Raw genomic sequence first — 22,589 nt, 5'->3', positions numbered from 1 at the left:
TTTTGGTTTGATTGGCTATTAACATTGGTTTATTAATCTTATAGACCTGATTAGGTGTCATTAAAGTAGAAAAATTTGAAAGCAGTGAAATAACATCTAAACATCTAATTACTAGGGCTTCAGGTACAGCATTCTGGTTTCTATTTAATGAGAAAATTCTAAAAAGAGTGTTGAGTACTTCTTAATCGGTAGAAAGTAATGGATATATTCTGCAATGAATGGTTATTGTGGCACGCCAGTATGACCAACCCAAAAATCCTAAAGTAATCACTCGATACGGATGAATAGCATGCAAACTTTATCAGAATGGAAAGCCAGGTTGTCTATATCACCAACTTCAGTAGAGTAAACAAATGCTAAGTCTCTCGTGTTAAGAGCTTTCTCAGCTGTTAAGAGCTTTCTCAGCTGACGATGATCAGATACAAAGCGGTGCTATAAACTAATAAGAATAGTTGTGTAAAGTTTAAGGAATGTATTTTAAAACATGTATTTATTTCCCCCACTTGTCAAAGCAGGAGTTGGCCGAGGAAAAGATATATCTACCATTACAGGTCACCGTGGTAAAGACATTTCTACAATTTTGGATGAAGAAAGAAAAGAAAATAAGCGACCCCAGAGGGCAGCAGCTGCTCGACGGAAGAAACGCCGGCGACTGAACGATCTGGACAGCGACAGCAACCTGGATGAAGAGGAGAGTGAGGATGAATTCAAGATCAGTGACGGGTGTGTGCTCCGCAGGGCCCAGTCCCTAGATGCCAACTTCTCCAGGCCTGGGAGGCCAGTGATGTGGCTACCCTCCCATGGGTTCTGCTGTTCTCTATGTACATACATAGAATTTCTGTGTATTTTTTCTTTATTTTTCGAGATAATGTTTTAATATTTATATATTTATTTGAAAGGCAAATTTACAAAGAGGAGGAGAGACAGAAAGGTCTTCCATCTCCTGGTTTATTCTTCAGGTGGCTCCAGTTACCACAGAGGAGCTAGTGTGAAGCCTAGACCAAGGAGTTTCATCTCGGCCTCCCGTGGGTGTGTAGGGGGCCAGGGACTTGGGCTGTCCTCTGCAATTTGCCAGGCACATTGCCAGGAAACTAGATTGGAAGTGGAACTTGGTCATTGAGCCGATGCCAGGCATTAGCCCCAGACATTAGTATCCTTTAAAGCAGACTCAGGAAAATTAATTTTTATTCTTTTTAGGGTAAAGAATAAGATCGTTTATAGTGCCACCGTGGCATAATAGACTAAGCGTTTACCTGCAGTGCCACATCCCATGTGGGCACCATTTCATGTCCAAGCTACTCCACTTCCGGTCCAGTTCCATGTTCATGCCTTGGAAAAGTGGGTTGGTGCCCAGATCCTTGGGCCCCTGGACCCACGAGGGAGATCCCAAGAAAACTCCTGGTTCTTGGCCTTGAATTGACCCAGTTCCAACAGTTGTCACCATTTGGGGAGTGAATCAGTAGATGGAAAATCTCTGTTTCTCCTCTATGTAACTGTCTTTCAAAGTGGAAAAAAAAATAAAATCTTAAAAAAACTAAATAGTACATATGACTCAGATATCCCTCATTAGTTGACTTGTTATTTAAATAATGACTCTACACATGAGCCTCAGCTGACTTCCCTGTTGATTCCATGTCCCAACCCCAGGCTTTATGGTTCATCACAAGGTGAGAACTACACATGTGAATAGGAAGCGCCTCACAGGCCATGACATGCAGGTTTACACACAGGTGCACAGGACAACAAGTGAAACTTCAACTGCAGTTAATCAAATTTTCGAGCAACTCTGAATATTAAATAACTAGTAATAATTTTTTTTTATCCAATTTATTTGAAAGGTAGAGTTTACACAAGAGATCTTACATTTGATAGGTCACTACCTAAATTGCTACAATGGCCATTGCTGAGCCATTCCAAAGCCAGATCCTGGAGCTTCATCTGGGTCTTCCACGTTGATGGCAGAAGCCCAGACATCTCCTTCACATCTCCTTCTGTTTTTCTATTAGCAGGGAACTGAGTGGAAAATAGAGCATCTGAGATAGACGTTGATACTCATTTGGGATGCTGATATCACAGGCTAAAGGCTTTTCCTGCTGTGCCATCATTTTAGCCCTCACTGGAAGGTTTTATACCAGACTCAGAAAGGTGCTCAGAAAGGTTTATCCTGGCATTTGTTTGGAGAACATCTTAAGAAGAAATGCAGTATTTTGGGGAGTTGATGTTGTAGATTAGGGGAAAGGAAAGCTTTGAGATAGGAAGAGTTTAGGTTTTCAGAGGTGATCTTTTAAGAGGTAGATATAAGGTGTTATTAACTGATAAAATTTGAGAAATGGGAAAAACTAAATACCCTGGTTCTGGTTTGAGTTACCAGGTGGATGATAGCAGCAAACACCAGGATATGGAACATATGAAAGGGAATAGGTTGAACACAGGCTCAATTTTGGACATGTTGAATTTAAGGTACAAGGGAGATAACTGTGTATCTTTTTTTTTTTTTAATTTATTTATTGTTATTGCAAAGTCAGATATATGTAGAGAGGAGGATATTCCATCTGATGATTCACAACCCAAGTGACCGCAATGGCTGGAGCTGCGCTGATCCAAAGCCAGGATTCAAGATCTCTTCCGGGTTTCTCACACAGGTGCAGGGTCCCAAGGCTTTGGACCATCCTCAACTGCTTTCCCAGACCACAAGCAGGGAGCTGGATGGGAAGCGGGGCTGCTGGGATTAGAACCAGTGCCCATATGGGATCCTGGCATGTTCAAGGCAAGGATTTTAGCCACTTGGCCACCTTGCTGGGCCCCGATACCTGTGTATCTTAAGGCCAAAACATTATGTAGAAAACTCAGCCTGTGTTCATCCTCATAGTTCCTCCAAGGAAGACAAGTGGTAAGGCAATTCCCCCTTTTATATGCAGGGGAGGTAGACTGCACTGAACATTAGCTAATGTTTCACTCTTCTCACTAGAATTTGAACTCAAAACAATAACAAATGAATTCACAGTTCTAAGTGCACCTTCATAATTGATGGGATTTTTTTCTTGCCAGATCTCAAGATGAGTTTGTTGTGTCTGATGAAAACCCAGATGAAAGTGAGGAAGACCCACCATCTAATGATGACAGTGACACTGATTTCTGCAGCCGCAGACTGAGGAGACACTCCTCACGGCCAATGAGGCAAAGTAGGCGCTTGCGGAGAAAGATCCCAAAGAAAAAATACTCTGATGATGATGAAGAGGAGGAATCTGAGGAGAACAGTAGAGACTCTGGTAAAAAATAACATCGATCTGTGTCACACCAACTGTCCCGTTGGAGAACTTCTGAAAATTATTTGTTTTTGTGTGGTTATTCTAAAGATTTAGTTTTCTGTTTGAAAGAATGAGAGATCTTTTATCTACTGGTTCATCCTTTAAATGCCTACACTATCCAGATGAGGGCCAGGTCAAGGCTGGAATCAGGAACTCCACCCTAGTCTTCCACATGGTGGCAGGAAGCCAAGTTATTTGGGTCGCGTACATTAGTATGAACGTGAAAAAGTGCAACAGCCGAGATTCAAGCCTGCACTCCAGTAAGGGATGCTGGTGTTGCTTTGCCACAACACCTGCCCCAGAGTGTTAGGAGTTCTTAAAATTTCGCTCAGTTATATTATGAGGTTTCTGATAAAACTTTCAGTCCCTTTTTTATTCTGTTGAAATTTTCACTTAAATTCCATCTAAGAAAATACATACAAATCACTCTGCTAATACATAGTTCCTTTAGGATTGTGATAATGATGATTACCTGATGTTTCCAAGCCTAACCTTTTAGTGTTTCTTAGGATTAAGTCTCTATATTCTGAGAATATTTTCCTCGGATATATAGCTGTTAGAGTGACAATATCATTTTTTTTTCTGATATTTAGGCTATAATCAGTAATTCAGTGCTTTTTACAAGTTAGAAACAGTAGGTCCTGCGTGGTAGCTCAGTGGCTGAATCCTTGCCTTGCATGTACCGAGATATTATATGGGTGCAGGTTTGTGGGCGTACTGCTCCACTTCCCATCCAGCTCCCTGCTGGTGGCCTGGGAAAGAGTGGAGGAGGGTGCAAAACCTTGGAACCCTGCACCTGCATGGGAGACTCAGAAGAAACTCTGGCTTCAGATCAGCTCAGCTCTGGCCGTTGTGGCCACTTGGAGGAATGAACCAGCGGATGAAAGATCTTTCACTCTGTATCTCTTTTTCTGTGTAAATCTGCATTTTCAAGAAAAATAAATCTTTTAAAAAGGGAAAGAAAAAAAACAGTTAATGTTAGTATAGCTTTGCCCTATTAGCTCAGTGATATACCACTGTTGTCTGGTCAACAGTACCCCTGCAGCAGGGGGTATCCCAGAGTTGTTCTTTCATAAGTTGTTTTTTCCCAGCCAAGAATCCATGCTGGGATTTTATGATTGATTTCTTCATATCTCTCTTAATCTGGAATGTTCTTCAAGAGTTTTCTTTAATGACTTGTTCATTTAAAGAATGTATTTACCAATACAGATGGAGAGATAAGGATTTTTTATCCACTGGTCGACTCCCTAATGGCTTTAGCTGGGCCATTCCAAAACAAGGAGCCTAGAGCTTCTTCCAGTTGTCCTGCGTGTCTCAGTAGCCCAGGGACTTAGACCATGCTCTGTTGCTTTCCTAGGTACATTAGCAGAGAATTAGATCAGAAATGGAGTGGGATGCCAGCACCTCAGGTGGAGACTTAACCTCACCAAGAAAGATCCTGCGACTTTGCATTTTTGTAGAACTCATTAATTATTGTGGAAAATATTCCTCAATTTGAGTTTTTCTGTTTTCTTGAGCATTAGATTGTTTATTTTCCCTGTGACTAAATAGTCTGTTTCTTAACAGATATTTTTACCTACTGGTTTTACCTTCCTTTAGTGAGTTTGTAACTCCATTTAATACTTTCATGTTTATGACTCAGTTTTCTATAAGAAAGAACTTTTCCTCTCCATGTATTATGCTCTATGGCGTTTTACTAAAATCAGCAAATATGCTAACCTAACTTCAGTGATTTAGTCATTTAATCAATGGGACCACTTGAGCTGTGGAATAATGCTTGTTAAGTATCTGGAATATATTTGAGAACAGGGTTGAATGTGATGATTCAATGGAATTTGTGAATTCTGCTGATAAACAGCTCTGGCATGATGCTCTAATCTCACTATGGTTTACTGGTCAGAAAAAATACCTAGAGCGATGCTGTTAAGTAATGAATGCTGTGAGAGTTTAGGTATTCCCATAGGATTTTAAAATTTTCACTCCATGTGGAGAAAAAGGGGAAATGTGCTCCTCTCAACATTTTGGTCCAGGCATAAGAGTTTTCCTCTTTGAAGCAGGCTAAGGGGGGGGCCAGCACTGAGGCCCAACAGGCTGATCTTTAACCTTCAAATGCCTGCATCCCATATGGGTGCTGGTTCTGTTCTGGCTGTTGCATCTCCAATCCAGCTCCATGTTTATGGCCTGGGAAGGCAGTGGAATTTGGCCCAAAGCCTTGAGCTCCTTCACTCATGTGGGAAACCCACAAGAAGCTCTGGCCCTACTCTGGCTGTTACATTTGTGATCTGACAGGCCCTCTGAAAAACTCCTATTATGAAGAAAAGAAAGCAACTTACAAAGATTACTGTATTTAGAATATTTTGTAATTGAATTCTATTTAATACTTTTAAATTTTTTGTAACCTAAACTAGTTTATTTTTCTGGTTCAACAGTTAAATTTTGTAGTTGACTTTCCTTTTCTTTTTTCTTTTTTTTTTTTTTTTTGCTTTAATAGAAAGTGACTTTAGCGACGATTTTAGTGATGATTTTGTAGAAACTCGGCGAAGGCGGTCAAGGAGGAACCAGAAGAGACAAATTAACTATAAAGAAGATTCAGAAAGTGATGGTTCCCAGAAAAGTATACGACGTGGCAAAGAAATCAGACGAATTCACAAACGCCGGCTTTCCACTTCAGAAAGTGAAGGTAAGGAGTCTCTCTGATTTGCAGTTCAGACAAGGTGAAAATAGACATTATGCAGCAAGTAAGTGGTATGCTTGAGATAAAGCCCATTATTTTGTTCCTCAGCATTTATTTTTTATGTGGATCATATTTGATAACATGTTAATTTTTTATAGATTTGTTTATTGATTTGAAAAGCAGAGTAACAGAGAAAAGAGGAGAGAGCAACAGAGAGACATTGATCTTCCTTCTGCTGGGCTCGGCTGAAGCCAGGAGGCTTGAATTCCACCTCAATATCCCACATGGACTCTTGGCATTACAGACAGCCGCTTAACCCACGAGGCCCCACTGAGCCCTAAGATGCTGATTTTAAGATCTCAGTCAGCACTAATCTGCCATTTGAGCACCAGCTTGATTCGCTTACAATCCAGCTCTTTCTAATGTGCCTGGAAAGGCATTGAAAAGTGGCCCATGTTCTTGGGACCCTGCACCCACCTGGAAGACGTAGGCTTTTCCTATGCCTGGTCCAGCCCCAGCCATTTCAGCCTTTGGAGAGTGAACCAGTAGTTGAAATATTTCTGTGTCATTCTTACTTTCCCTCTTTACTCTTTCAAATAACTAAAATAATCTTAAGAAAAAGAAAGTTAAAAAAAAAAAAAAAGAATGTGGGCTAGCACTGTGATGTAGCACGCAAAGCCACCACAAGCATTCCATTTGGATACTGGTTTAGGACCTGGATGCTCTACTGCCAATCCAGCTTTCTGCTAATGTGCCTAGGAAAGCACTGGAGAATGGCCCAAGTGCTTGGGACCCTGTACCCCCTTGGTAGACCCAGAGAAGGCTTCTGGCTTTGGCCTGGCCAGCTGAAGTCATTCTCTTTCTTTCTCTTGGTCTTTCTCTCTCTTTCTTGGTGATTGTGTCATCTTTCTCTGTGTAGTTACACCTTGCAAATAAATAAATCTTGAAAGAAATAAAATCTCATTGCTATTAACTTCAATACTGTTGACTGGATTCATTGTTGATCCTAGAAGATGCATGTAAGAAACACATCTTAGGAAAGTGTATTGTGACCAGAATTTACTAATTCTTTCTCCTCCATGCTTGTATAACTCAGGGTATTCAATTTGAAATAACCTCTTGTATCATGAAAATCAACACAATTTCAACCAAAGTACCTACTTTACATGCTGCAGGATCCCATATGGGTGCAAGTTCATATCCTGGCTACTCCACTTCCCATCCAGTTCCCTTCTTGTGGCCTGGGAAAGCAGTCAAGGATGGATCAAGGCTTTGGGACCCTGCAACCACTTGGGAGATGTGGAATAAGCTCCTGGCTTCTGAATTCAGATTGACTCAACTCCGGCTGTTGCAGCCACTTTGGGAGTGAACCAGCAGATAGAAGACTTTTCGCTGTATCTCCTTTTTTCTGTATATGTGACTTTCCAGTAGCAAAAAAAGGGGGGGGGTGGGGGGAGGAAGAAATAAAGAAATACACCTTAAGGCCCGACGCATTGGCTCAATGGTTAATCCTTCCACTTCAAATAGCAGGATCCCATGGGTGCCAGTTTATATCCTAGTTGCTCTAATTCCCATCCAGTCCCCTGGTTGTGGCCTAGGAAAGCAGTGGAGTGTGTCCCAATGCCTGGGAACCCTATACCTGCATGAGAAACCTTGAAGAAGCTCCTGGCTCTGGGCTTCCAATCAGTTCTGACTGTTGCAGCCACTCGGGGGGTAACCAGTGGACAGAGAACTCTCTGTGTCCCTCTTTCTCCCTATCAATCTGTTTTTCCAATATTAATAAATAAACCTTTAAAGAAACAAACAAAAATTATGTGATAAAAGTGCATAAGGAGCCAGCCTGCTTTCAGATCACCTCAGCTCTGACTCTTGCTTCAATTTCAAGGAGAACTGGTAGATGGAAGATCTCTTTCTGTCTGTTCCCCTTCCTTCTTTTTTTGACTCTTTTTTTCAAATAAGTGCTTTTTAAAAATAAATTAAAAATTTGAAAGTGTCTCAAAAGCTCTAGAATATGAATTTATGTATCTTTTTAGTCTTTGTAGTTACTCCTAAGATGATTATAAATTCATTTTAAATGACCTGAACTTTAACTTTTTAAAATGTTTTATACATTTGGTCCTGGCACGGTAGCCTAATGGCTACAGTCCTCTCCTTGCATGCCCTGGGATCCCATATGTGTCAGCCCAGCTCTGGCCATTACAGCCACTTGTGGAGTGAACCAGTAGATGGAAGATCTTTCTCTCTCCTCTCTGTTAAAAAAATGCAAAACAAAAAGTGACTTTCCAATAAAAATAAATAAATCTTTAGAAAAAATATTTTATGCATTTAATTCAGCATTATTTGATTTTTTAAAAGCTTTTATTTATTTTTTTGTTTTGTTTTTTAACTATCTTTATATATTTAATTAGGACACAATATAGGAAAGTGGGTAAGACCATTATTTCCACATTGGTTTTTTTTCCTGTATCTCGTAAAGGGGGAGACAATGGGAGAAGCCCCACCCAGTCTCCCACCCATCCCAGCTCAAGTAGTTTTGATAGTTCAACAGTTATGAATTGCTACCAATCTCGCCATTCCAAGCACAATGAAGTTGCTACAGAATCCACTGATTGACAAAGTCCACCTTAGCGTTTCTGTTCAGTTTTTCACTGCCAACATATGGCTGGGGTAGTTGATTGATCTGTTCTGTGCTCTGTTGTGGTGCCAGGTATCCTCTGCAGGTTGGACTGCTCCATGTGTACTTCGGTATGCTCTCCACTTTTTAAAAATATTTATTCATATTTGACAGTGTCTTTGGAGTAAGAGTGCTCACTTTTTAAAAAGATTTTTACTTATTTACTTGAAAGGCAGAGTTAACAGATACAGAGAGAAAGAGATACAAAGATCCTCCCATTTGCTGGTTCACTCCCCAAATAGCTACATTGGGCAGGGGTCAGGGTTTTCTTCCTGGTCTCCCACATGGTTATAATGGCCCAAGGACTTGGACCATCCTCTGTAGCTTTTTCCAGGAACATTAGCAGTGAGCTGGATCAGAAGTAGAGCAACCAGGACTTGAACCAGTGCCGACATGGGATGAGGATGTCTCATCAGCTCCCTTACCCACTGTGCCATGATGCCAGAACCCCTAAAGTAATTTTAACATGTAATGTTTTTCTCTCTTTAAAATGTGTTTATTTTATTGGAAAGTTAGAATTACAGAGAGTCACAGAGTTTATGTTTAATTTTTATACTATCATATTATTCCATATTTTAAGAAATTCTTTTATTTTTACTTGAAAGGCAGATTTACAGAGAAAGAGAAATCTTCTGTCTGCTGGTTCTCTCCCCAAATGATCACAATGGCCTGGGATGGGCTAGGCTGAAACCAGAACCTGAACTCCATCTTGGTCGACCAGATAGGTTGCTGGGGCCACTCACTTGAGCCATCTTCCACTGCCTTCCCAGGCTTGTTAGTAGAGTTGGATTTAAAGTGGAGCAGTTGAAACTCTAACCAGAGCTATAAGGAATACCAGCATCCCAGGCATGGCTTTACCCACTGTGCCACACTAGCCAGCCCCAGCAAGCAAGTGTTATTGAAAAATGTCAATGTGCATTTACTTATGTAATGTGTTTTGTCGTTTTCAAAGAACATTGAGTGGCTATGACAGACTGGTGCCTGTCATTTACAGAAAAGTTGTGCTCACTTCTGGTGAAAAGCATTGCTGTGCAATTGAACTTTCTGGAATGATGGAAATAGTCTCTATGACAATCAGTGCAATAGCTTGTAGGTTTTTTGCCTATTAAGTACGTGAGATGTGGCTGGTTTGACCATGGTATTGAATTTAATTTTAAGATAACCACAAGACTAGTCTGTACCATATCAGGAGGCATAGAGCAAGCAGTTGTTGATATTACTTTTCTTTTTCTGTATCAGGTAAGAAACATTAGGAGGGGTTTGAGGGGAAAAAAAAAGTTTTGTCTTTTTTTATGCCTTCATATTTTTTTAAACTATTATTTATTTATTTATTTGTAAGGCAGTGTTACAGAGAAGGAGGAACAGATATCCTCCATGTGCTATTTCACTCCCTAGAGAGCCACAGTGCCAAGTCTGCAACCAGAAGCTCCATCTGGTGGCAGGAGCCCAGACATGTGAGCCATCCTCCACTTCTTTTTCAGTGCATTAGCAAGGAGCTGAGTCAGAAGAGCATCTGAGACACAAACCAGTGACCAGATGGCATGCTGGCATCTCAGACTATGGCTTGACCAACTACACTGCTCCCCCAGTCTCTGGCTTATAGGGCACCTGTGTTGTGACTTAATTGCAGGGGCAAGGGCAAAAGCTGAGAGACCCTTGAAAACTTTAAATTGTATTTGTTTATTTATTTATTTATTTCTATAAAGATTTATTTAATTTTATTGCAAAGTCAGATATATACAGAGAGGAGGAGAGACAGAGAGGAATATCTTCCGTCTGATGATTCACTCTCCAAATGACCGCATTGGACAGTGCTGAGCCGTTCCAAAGCCAGGAGCCCAGATCCTCTTCCTGGTCTCCCACATGGATGCAGGATCCCAAGGCTTTGGGCCGTCCTTGATTGCCTTCCCAGGCTACAAGCAGGGAGCTGGATGGGAAATGGGACTGCTGGGATTAGAACCAGCGACTGTATGGGATCCTGGCGTGTAAGCGAGGACTTTAGCCACTAGGCCACCAGGGTGGGCCCTGTTTGTTGATTTTTTTTTAACACATCTTAGAGTTACAGAGAGACAATAGACTCAGCGATCCTCTATCAGCCAACTGATTGAAACGGCGATTGGAGCTGGGCCTCAATGAAGCCAGGAGATAGAGGCTTCTTGCAGGTTTCCCACATGGGAGGCAGGGATCCAAGCACTTGGGACATCTCTACTTTCCTAGCTGCATCATCAGCTCAATCAGAAGCGAAACAATGGGGATTTGATCTCATGCCCATATGGGATTCCACCATGGTCTTCTTGAAATAGTCCCAGTCAAAATGGTGATGGTTGGGAATAGGGCAGTAACATGATGAAAAGCAATTAAATTGTCAATTTTTTTTTTAAGATTTATTTATTTATTGGAAAGTCAGATATACAGAGAGGAGAGACAGAGAGGAAGAACTTCCGTCCCAATGATTCACTCTCCAAGTGAGCGCAATGGCCAATGCTATGTCGATCCGAAGCCAGGATCCAGGAACTTCTTCCAGGTATCCCACATGGGTGCAGGGTCCCAAGACTTTGGGCTGTCCTCAACTGTTTTCCCAGACCACAAGCAAGGAGCTGGATGGGAAGTGGGGCCACCGGGATTAGTACCAGCGCCCATATGGGATCCCGGCACGTTCAAGGTGAGGACTTTAGCCGCTAGGCCATGCCGCTGGGCCCTGTCATTTTTTTTTTTTTTTTTTTACATAGGTAAAGCAAAGGACATATTGTTCAGTTGGATCAGAGCAGGAAAGGAGTGGAGTATAATAGAGCAGCTGGAATTGCACAGTTAGAAACTAAACTGCTGGACACTACAGGGCCGCAGCTTTTTATAGGCTCGTTTATCACGAGTTCAGTTTGCCTCACTTTGTCTTTGAAATGTCTGTTTTCCTATCCAAGCATAGATGTCAACTCTGGTACTTAAGTCTGGTATTTGATGGTTGCCTGAAAGCAGACTGGAGTTATCAGCATGTAGACGGTACCCAAAACCTTGCCACTAGGTGAGGTCACGTGATATAAGTGAAGATACAGGAGAAATGACCTCACAGATCTCCTGAGCAGTTTAATGCTGTATGATAGGAGTTAACAGACCCTTTCAGATGTACAGAGTTCAGTATCGGTTTTTAGTTTTTTCTTTCAGATATATTTACAAGATGCCTTCATTTTAGAACTAGTAGGGAAATGTTTGATAGTTTATTACCATTCTGTCTTTGTCTAATTTGAGAATTGCCAGCCTTCTTCTGGAAACCTGCGTTTTGCTAAAGATTATAGGTAGAATATGCAAGGAATCATATTGAGCCTTGTTTGAAAAGTGAGAAGAGAGAATTTAGTCCCACTCTGGAAGGGAAATATTTACATACAAGCAAATCTGAAAGCAGGACATGGGGTGAATATGGGGAAGCAAAGAAGAATTACATTACTTAACTACATACGGTTATTTACCCATGCCAATAGCTTAAATGTGCTGTTTATTCTAGAGAGCTATATGTCCAAGAACTCAGAAGATGATGAGCTAGCTAAAGGATCAAAGCGCTCAGCTCGAAAGCGAGGCCGAAGTACAGATGAGTATTCCGAAGCAGAGGAAGACGAGGAAGAGGAAGGCAAACCATCCCGCAAACGGCTGCACAGGATTGAGACAGATGAGGAGGAGAATTGTGACAATGCTCCTGGAGCTGTCGAGCCTCCTGCCCGCGATGGCCAGTCCAGGATCCTTCCCTCAGAGCACGAGAGCACCAAGAAGCCCTACCGGATAGAAAGTGACGGGGAAGAGGACTTCGAAAACGTGGGCAAAGTGGGGAGCCCACTGGACTACAGCTTAGTGGACTTGCCTTCCACTAATGGACAGAGTCCTGGCAAAGCCATTGAGAACTTGATTGGTAAGCCAGCTGAGAAGCCTCTGACCCCCAAGGACAACAGCACAGCCAGTGCAAGCCTAGCCCCCAATGGGACGAGTGGAGGGCAGGAGGCAGGGGCCCCGGAGGAGGAAGAAGATGAGCTGTTGAGAGTGACTGACCTTGTTGATTATGTCTGTAACAGTGAACAGTTATAAGACTTTTTTTTTCCATTTTTATGCTAATTTATTCCATGGTAGCTCTCACACCAGCGGGCCAGTTATTCAAAGCTGTTTAATTTTCCTAGAAAACTCCTACAGAATGACTTTTTAGAAGAAAAATTTCAACAGACCTTGGATTCTTTCTGTGAAATGACCAGTTTCAAACTTTGAAGATAATTGCTGTAAATTCCTTTTGATTTTCTTTTTCCAAGTTCATGGTCCTTGGTAATTTCACTCATGAAAAAAAAATCTTATTATAATAACAACAAAGATTTGTATATTTTTGACTTTGTATTTCCTGAGCTGTCCTGACTTTGTGGGGGAAAAAAAAAGGTGGATAAGAATGCATTCCAAACCTGTGAGGGCCCAAAATCGAATTTAGGGGTGGGAGAAAGCACTTGTGCTTTAGCTTTTTCATATTAAATATATATTCTATTTAAGCATTCATGGCATAGGTGATAGTGAACAGACTGATCAAAAGTTCAAGTCTGTACTGTTGAGAATTGTAGATAACATTCATACATAAGTCATTTAGTAACAGCCTTCGTGAAATCAACTTGTTTACTATTGGAGATAACCACGCTTAATAAAGAAGAGACCATGAAAGACCATCATTAAAAAAAACAAAACACCTTTAACCTAAGTTTCTGTTATAGTGGAGTTTCTTGTTTTGTTTTGTCTTGTTTTAATCATCTGAAAAGCGTTTGTATAGTAAAATGTATAATGAAGCTTTGACAACCACATTGCGCTAGGAACAAATATTTTAAAAATAGCTTTATGCTGTGGTTATCTGGTGGCCTTGAACATACTATATCTGATGGAGAGTTATTAGTAAAATGACTGCGGTCCTCCATAAGACTCAGATGGAATGTAAACTTCGCCTACATTGTAACTCTTGTCTTCTGGCCACTTGATGTTTAAATATCTTGTGTGTCATTTTCGAAGAAATACATCTATGTATAAAATACAAGAAAAGATGCTAAGCTGACAATGGTATTTTAGCACATTTCAAGATGGGGAAGGGATTTTCAGGTGAATTTTAACTGGTCTGTTCTTGCCCTTGGTATCTACTTCAAATTGAAGTCTACAAACAAAGCAGTTCCTTTGGGAGGTTTTTAGTTTGTCTATGTGTGTGTGTGTGTGTGAGTTGTGTGCGTGTGCATCTCTGTGTGTTGGAATTTCCTATCTGCCTGGATATATTAGCAGGGTTTGAATGTAGATTTTGGCCTTTGGCCATTAGACTTCTATTAAAATTCTTTAATAATCACATAACCAACATAGAGATGAGTGAGAACTGCTAATATGCTTCATAGGCACCACATCCATTTAAAATATCTCAATAATTTAATGAAAAAGAAGCCTTTGTTTCCAGAAAAGGTGGTTTGTAACTAACTAAATACTTAACACATGATATGGACACTAAAATGTGAGCTTTGTCTTACTTAGTTTGTCTTACTTAGTTTCTGTTACAGCTGTAAAATTTGGGGCAGAACCAAACATTGTATAGAGTGTAGCACTTGCATTCAACCTTTCCTGTCCAAATCTGAAACCTTCAACTAGTACTTCTGTGAATACCTTTGCCCTGGGGTTTGGGGTTTTCTGTTCCAGTGTTGTGTCTGTTGCCGGCAATGGACACAACTGTATCTGCTGCTGGCCCAAGGAACTTCATTGAGTTTTCTTCCCAAATTATACATTATATGTGCTAGTTTGTGTATAGGAAAGCACTTCTCTTTTTTATTATTAAAAAGCTGGCATTAGATATACATTATAAATACCTCTGTAAAAACTTTATGCTACTCCTTTTTCTTCCTCAAGAGGTTTTGCCCTTAAATCATATATTTTGGCCTTGAAAGTTTATAGCTGTTGTTTTTCAGTCATCATGGGTTGTTGTTTAGCTTTAGTTTTGTAGTTATCCATCCACTTATATTTTTTGCTTTGACTCTAGCAATGTGTATGTGCTTGCATAAAAAAAAAATAATGAAAGCAGCCTAGAAACAGAATGCACTGATAGCAAGTGGTTCCAAGCAAGTTATGAATTTTTGTGTTTGTTTTGAGATAATGTTCCACTGGAAGGGAGAGGAAGCAGTTTCAGAGACGGTGAAGCAGGCCTGTGAGAGGAGGAGCCTCCATTCCAGCTAGGTTTTTTGTTTGTTTGTTTTAAGCTAAAACTTTTAACTATCTACAACAGACAAGCAGTACAAAAGATTCCTACTAGTGCAAGGTAAGTGGTTCATACATGCAGGCGGTCCTTCCTGCTACCCAGTCTCCCTCTCACATTTTTAAACCTGCAGTTGGGTACATCCACTATCAAGTAGCAGCTCCCCCATGTGCCCTGTCTCTACCTCTAGACACACCAGCTCCTACTTCCATCTGTTAGTGCTATTCCTCATTTAAGCAGGTTATCACTAAGATTAGTGGGTAGATATTTACTTTTACAACACTCCTAGTGTGAAACAGTTCTTTGTACTCTTCTGCTATAGAAAGTCCCAGGTAATTTTTTTTTTTTAACAGTGAAGACTGCGTATTCCATTTAGCATATGTCCTGCTGCCATGGGACATCCTATGCTGCTATTTATCAGAGTTGAGATGAAGTGTCAGCTTCAATGGGTATATTCCTTTCAGCGTTACAGTGTGATAAAACTGGTTAACCATGGTCCATCTACCACAGTTGTAATGCAGCAGCTGATATGTAAAGTGATTACTATGCAAGTCAGTGGATTGTAGCTGATTAAACTTTGGAGAGTTAGAAAGTAGTTGTGCTGCTTGGCATTTAGATTGAGTTTCAGAGTGTCCACTGAAATACTCTCTGAGAAAGTTTTAGATAAGAATCATTACAAGAAAACATAAATATTTCCCTATCTGAAAGAGAATACAATCATTAGGAACTGGGATCCTTATTAGAGCATTAGCCATGGACTTAGACTGTCAGTAGCTCCTTGTATATGATTGAGCCCATTAATAATTTATGCCCCCTTTGTTCGAAATACAAGTTGGACTCTTATCATGCTCTGTATTTTACAACAGATGTATTAAGGGGAAATGTAGTTTAGTAGTCAGAAGTTTCAATTTCTGTAAAGCTTTGAAAACTAGCCCAAATTTTTACTGTGCAGAAGCTTTGTATTAAAATACATGTGAAAAGGATTCAGATAAAGTATATGTTTTGGTTTTGTGCATTTGCGCTGATCAAAGAGTGTTTGGTGTAAAACTTTTTAAATTGTTTTAATTACTAAAAAATGGTGACAGAGGGATTTTCAACAACATGCATGATGCTTTGAAGTTCTGCTTCCTTGACACCCTTTCCAGCTGGTCAATGTTAACAGCTTCAGAGGGTAAAGGCTTGCATTCATGCCTGCTGGAAATCTAACAAACAAGCAAAAAAAGCAGGGCGACTGCCAAAGAATTAAGAAGTTCACATGCTAATGAAGTTAGTGAAAAAGCATTTTAAAAATTAGTTTTAAAAGGATATTACACACTGTCCAGATTTCATTTTTTCATTGATGGTATTATATCATAATAAGATACTATGCCATGCCATATTAAGGCGTTTAAGCAAAGTGCATATATCGTAAAATATGGACATTTATTTAAAATCATGGGGAAATGTTAGCTATTTTTAATTAGTATTGATGGAATTTCCTTTGGGGGAATGCATTTTTAGTTCGTTTTTGTGAACATAAGAGATGTTAAGCATCCACTAGTTTGTTCTACCTGACAGCTACTAACAACTTAACGAGTCTACAATTTTGTGTTTAGAAAAACACGTGAAATCCATTCTTCACCAGTGGAATAGGTCCATAATGCAGACTGTTTCCTCACAGATATCATAGAACAAATATTCAAAGGTCACATCTTAAAAAGATATTTTAGGTATTAGAATAATTAAAAATCAATCCATCATGCATTGTAACATACAGAAAATGAGGAAAGTCTAGAGAGCAATAGTTTCTCTTGTTTGACACTTTGATATTAAATACCAGATTGTCCAGGAAACAGAATATGCATAGTCTGCCCAGATACTATAATCAACCTCATCCTCCCCTGTTCAACATGATTCATTATTACTAAACATCCTTAGAATATAGCTCATTCCTGTTTTATCCACCATTCCCTGTGTGTACTTGTAAACTCACCATGGAAATGGTAAGCTGATTTCTTTCTCATTGTTTCTATAGCAATCCCAAAGGGCCATTGTTATTAATGTGTTTAAACTGGATTATTGTTCTTACCTGTTAACATAATGATTTGCTTCAAAATATTTTACTCCAATTTAAATTTTCTAATTATTTGGGTGCCAAGAACTTCTCAGTAAGTCTGCAGATACGCTGAAGGTAGATCATTCCTAAGTAAGCAAGCAATTGTAAGCCAAACTATAGAAAGCTGGGTGTAGCCACTGTAGATTGTATATTCAATGCTGTTTTTTTTTTACTCACCCCATTCCTCTAAGAAGTTTCGAGTAGAATCTCCTTAGTGGAATTTTGAAATTTTGATCATATAAACTGAATTTTTTTTCCATTTTATATTTAAACCACTTTGGGAAATGCTATAAGTCCAATTCTGGCACATTATAATAATGGCTTCAATTAATAAAGATGTTATTTTTACTTTAGTAACTTTAAGATGTCTATCTTATATGTAAGTTATATAAGACTGCATAACAAATTATTAGAGTAGAAATTTATGGAACTCTTAGACGTTTGAATGAGAAACATTTTTAAAGGAACTACAATTGTGTTTTTTGCCAAACCGGTACAAGCTAGAAAATGTGCTAAGAACTGAATAATCTGCCTTGTTCTTTTTGCCACTGGATGATGTAAGTTGAGAACGGAATTGTTAACCCTAACTATGTTTTCTTGACTTTCATCGGTTTCTAAAAAAAAATCTAATTTATGTGTTTTGGAGTCTTGTTTGATCTGTATTTATTGAATTCTGGTCACACACCAGAAGTCTGCATGTTACGCTTATGGACAGCCAGAACACACTCATGGGGGAACTTAATGGCTCAAGATTTTCTGAATCATTTAACTTATTTTGTATGTAGCAAAAAAAAAAAATTATTTTGCTTGAGAGTCACCTTTTTTTTTTATAACTGTACAGCTCTTAAGGGATGGAAAGTGGGAAAATACCCTAAAATAGGATGTAGATTTTTACAATTGTGTTTCTGCTAGAACATCTACAGGTGCATTATGTAATTAAACTTAAAATTGTTTAACCATTTGTTTCATGGTCTTTTTCATTTTCCTGTCCTTTAGCAGAGTTGGTGCATGTTAGTACTACTGTATGGACAAGGCTTGAAATTAGACTAAAACTTCTATCTTCAAAGTTTTAAGATCATTGCATGAAAGGCATACATACGTGTAGAAACATACATATATACTCAGAGTTAATTTATATTAGTGTAAATGGATTTTCAGAATTGGAGCAGGTAAAAAAAATAGCCCAAATTTGATAGTTACAAGCATAATATTTCAGTGCATGATTTTTGTGATACCTAAATAGGGTCTTCTTGATGTTGGTCTTGTGTTTTGTTCTCTTACCAAAGTAACGTCTTGATAATGGTATCTGAATTGTAGCTTGTCCAAAACTACCACGGGGTTTTATGTGCACTTTGAAAAGGCATGTCCAGTGCTGGATTTGGTGGGGTGGGCCAGGGCTTGTTCTGGTTTCTCTTCATCTGTAAAAGAAAAGAAGGCTAAAATTGTTCCATCTGGTTACTCAGTAGACTTAATTCCATGGGAATATTTGCTGAAATCATGGCAGGAAGGGGAATCAGGTTCAGACTTCACACACACCCCCAATTACTTGATAGATACTTTGAGATCTTGTAGAACTGCTGATTTGTCAGTATTCTTACCTGGCATTTGTTAACCATATTATGTAATCGCTGCCTTTGTTGAAATGCCAGTACATTTTGCCATCTGATAATTTCACCATTCTGACGCCTCAGCTTTGTAGCACAAGTGTATTCTTGTAAGGAATTGAATTTGTCTAAATGCGTCCTAATTTCTAATCTACCTTTGTCTGTTGTCAGCTAACGTAGGAAGGCAGTTGTTACCCATTCTGAGGTGAATACAAATTCCAGATCAAAATTTGTGTATGGTATATTTTAGAATTTCATTTTGATCTTAAATAGCTGAAATTCAGTGAGTGGTTGGTTAGAGCACCTCTTGGATTTTCAGACTTGCTTGTATGAAATACTTTATTTTCCTATGCATCAGAAGAAATTATCTGTAGAATAGCTTGTCAGAATATTTTGGCTCTAGGAGGTAAGATCTAAAGCAGAATCTCCACAATTAGGATAAAACTAACTGTGGGAGTCCTTGAGACTGTGCTGTTAGTCAAATAGAAGAAGTTGGGGTGCTCTGTGTCACATGATAATGTACTGCATGCACGTTGGGGGGAGATCTGAAAACTGGAAATGTGATTCTGCTAACACACAAAGACTGTTCTGTGCATCAGCACATATGGAAATTCCTGATAGCTTAAGGCTTCCGGGAGTCAGATGCAGTGTAAAGCACCTAGTGTGTTAGAATTGCAGTGCATAGTTGTTTAAATGCAATATTCCTTGTAAGTGACAACCAAACTATGTTGTGGCTGGTGCCAGTATTTTTGTTCATGGAATGTTCAGTGTCTCACCACAGTATGATCAGATCTCTTAATGTTATAAACCAGGCCTAAAGCCATTTTATAGCTGTTGGCCTACTTGTGTAACTTTTTCTTTTAAAATGTTTTATTATACTTCTGTCATTTCTTTCACTTAATATATGTCAATTGTCATAATAAAAATTTAAATAATTTGATGTATTTAGCATGATGTCTTTGCAAACTTAATTTGATTTTACATTTTTAATCATCTAGGAATATATTAATTTTCCTTTCACTATCTACAAAGTTAATTTGCAAGTGTTTCACCAAACTAATGTTTTCTTTTTTTTTCCTCCACTTTTAATAATGTGAAGAGAATTGATTTTCTATATTCCATATTTCCTGAAATAATTTTAAGGTCATTTACTAAGTAAATTGGATAATTAGAGAACTGTTCTTGGTTTCTAATGTTAGCCCTGAGAGAAACTGTGCATGAGTGAGGCCATTATGTCTGTGTGTGTGTGTGCATGCACATTGGATCAGAATGAGACTATAGTGCAGCAGGCATATGGGGAAAATTTCCAGTGCATTCTGTGGAAAGAAATTTACTAATAACTTTCAGACTGAGTTTCTTCTATGAATAAGGGGTGTTTGGGCAGACAAGTGACATTTGGCAGGAGCATGGTAGATCAACACATCCAAAAAGGAGTTAGTCCACATGACTTTAATGAGACTTCCCAACCCAGAGCAGGATTCATCTATTCCTCTGATAGATTTTCTTTATTCTTGAAATACTGTGAAACCCACCTTGAACCCATTTTTATTTTTACCAACAAACTAACTGAACCCTCATTGTTTGCAATTCTGTTTGAAATACAGATTAACTAGCAGGGGCTTTGAATTACAACTTAATAAGACTAGTCCATGCTGACAAGAAATGTTGAGTTACAATGTTTCTCAGTGATTTGTTTTACATTTCTCGCTTTAACAGAATCTGCTAACTGGAGGTGGTGTCCAGTGTTGGAGGCCACAGGGGCCATCATTGGTAGCACTGCATTATTCACAGGAATGAGCCTTTTCTGGAGTAGAGAGCAGGGCTTAGGACATGGCTGTCAGCCTACATCTCTTTGAGACTTTCCACATTGTGCATACGTTTTTGCCTTTGATCTCAGCCTAAAGGCTGAATGTGGCTTGCAGATACATTTTAAAAGATGTAATTGCTGTAGAATACATTGATCATGTAGGAGAGGTGGCATTGTTGAAAGTACTGGAGGGCCTGGCATAGTAGTCTGGTGGCTAAAGTTCTCGCCTTTTATGCACTGGGATCCCATGCAGGCTCTACTCATTTTCTGGATGCTCCACTTCCCATGCAGCTCCTGCTTGTGGCCTGGGAAAACAGTCGAGGATTGACCAAAGCCTTGGGACCCTGCACCCAAGTGGGAGACCCAGAAGAAGCTCCTCACTCCTCACTTTGAATTGTCTTAGCTCCCGTGTTGCCACTTGTGGAGTGAACCACCAGAAGATCTTCCTTCCTGTCTACTCTGTGTAAAAAAAAAAAAAAAAAAAAAAAAAAAAACCTGACTTTCTAATAAAAATAAAAGAAATCTTAAAAAAAAAAAAAAAGCAAGTTGAGTACCATTCAGTCGTGGTGAGAGTCTCAAGAAGAGGCCTGAAGCTCCGAAGATACCACCCAAATTAAAAGTGGTTCTAGAACAGGGCAAAAGGAGGAGCCACTTCTGGGATTGACAGTGCAGACACAAAGGCTCAGGGCCCCACAAGTAGTAGCAATACAGAAAGGTCAGGCACATTCTGTGTGAAAAGCATGGCAAGATTATGGAAGCCAGGGAAAAAGTCTGGGGTGAATTTCATTGAAATGTGACTGCACAATATAGTGAAGAGAAAGCCTGACAAGGGCATGACAGACTGGATGACCAAAGCGCCCATGGTAGGACCATTTCAGGAATCAGCATTGGCCTCACCAGTGAGATGGATAAGCCTGTGTCAACAAACCCAGCACTTAAGACAAAATTTCGCTATTATATTATTATGGTTGAAGGAAGAAGATAAAGTCATGAATAAATTTGAAAAAGATTATTAGTTCTATAAATATTTGGTAGAATTACCACTGATTCATGTAGTCTTCGGGCTTTTTTTTTTTTTTTAATTACTAATAAAGTAACTTGTGTTTGTTACAGATCTGCTCAGATATTGTATTTCTTCCTGAATTAGGTTTGATACTTTGTGGCTTTCTAGGAATTTGTTCATTTCATTTAAGATATCAAAAATAGTTTGCATATAATTGCTATTTCATTTGTTTTGAGAATTCCTTATGGGCAATGAGTCAATTCCTGGCTGCTTTGCAAGATTATTTTTATCTTTGGCTTTTGACAGTTTGACTATGACGATTCTGTATGTTGATCTTCACATTTATGCTGGGTGGAATATGTTGAGCCTCTTAGATGTACAGATTCATGTATCTTAATCAGATGTGTCAGGCTTTCTGTCACCATTTCTGCTGCTTTTTCTCTTCTCCATATGTGTTATGCATATGATGGTGTTCTCTGGGTCTTAGGGCTCTGTTTATTTTTCTTCATTCTTCTTTGCATTCTGTTCCTGTATAATTTAAATTGATTTATTTTTATGCTTGCTGATTTGTCTCTTCTGCTGCTGGAATTTGCTATTGAGTCACACTGTGCAAATTCTCCTGTCAGTCACTGCACTTGCGGGCAGTGGAATTTCTCTTGGGCTCCTTTTTATGACTTCTTTATTGATACACTCACTATGTTAACACATCATTTTTTCAACTTGCTTTGGGCATTTCTTTTATGTCTTTGTCTCTATAAAAGCTATTGGGGGCAGCATTTTGACATAGTAGGTTGAATTGCTGCCTATAATGCTGGCATCCTGTAACAGCACTTGTTTGAGTGCTGGCCCCTCCACCTGGGATCCAGATCCCTCCTAACGTGTCTGGGAGAACAGTGGAAGATGGCCCAGGCACAGGGGCACTGCCACTCTGGCCCAGACATGGCTGTTGCGTATGCAAAATCTCACTCTCTTTCTCTCTGACATGGTGTTTTTCAAATAAAGAAATTTTTTTAAAAGGTAATTATTTTAAAGTCTCTAAATAATTGCAACATCAATGCTCTCTTGGGTCAATTTTCTTTTTTCTTTGTGAATTGGCCTTGCTTTTTACAAAATTTTTTCATGTGCTATAAAGCTAATTAAAATTCAGTGAGTTACTGAATTTTCTTTTTGCAAACACGGCCGAATGGTTTAAATA

The 22,589-nt window shown here is 39.3% G+C and overlaps 1 protein-coding gene across 4 annotated transcripts in view; it reads left to right on the top strand.

The window, feature by feature from the left end:
• RSF1 (remodeling and spacing factor 1) overlaps window positions 1-17,936 on the top strand; it is a 123,531-nt gene extending 105,595 nt beyond the window's left edge. For 3 of the 4 annotated variants that reach the window (XM_040964222.1, XM_040964220.1, XM_040964221.1), the window contains exons 13-16: window positions 516-723; window positions 3,049-3,269; window positions 5,800-5,988; window positions 12,153-17,936. In XM_040964222.1, the coding sequence (XP_040820156.1) occupies window positions 516-723; window positions 3,049-3,269; window positions 5,800-5,988; window positions 12,153-12,724 (1,190 nt within the window). In that variant the 3' untranslated portion in view covers window positions 12,725-17,936. The remainder of the gene's footprint in view (window positions 1-515; window positions 724-3,048; window positions 3,270-5,799; window positions 5,989-12,152) is intronic. The other variant, XM_040964219.1, reaches the window with a different exon arrangement.
• The last annotated feature ends 4,653 nt before the right edge of the window (window positions 17,937-22,589 follow it).

This window comes from Ochotona curzoniae, unplaced genomic scaffold (genome assembly GCF_017591425.1).
Source record: "Ochotona curzoniae isolate NIBS_2020 unplaced genomic scaffold, NIBS_Ocur_1.0 scaffold_3223, whole genome shotgun sequence".
Classification (NCBI taxonomy): domain Eukaryota; kingdom Metazoa; phylum Chordata; class Mammalia; order Lagomorpha; family Ochotonidae; genus Ochotona; species Ochotona curzoniae.
The sequence above is the reverse complement of the archived record's forward strand: the minus strand, read 5'-3'. Positions and strand labels throughout refer to the sequence as shown.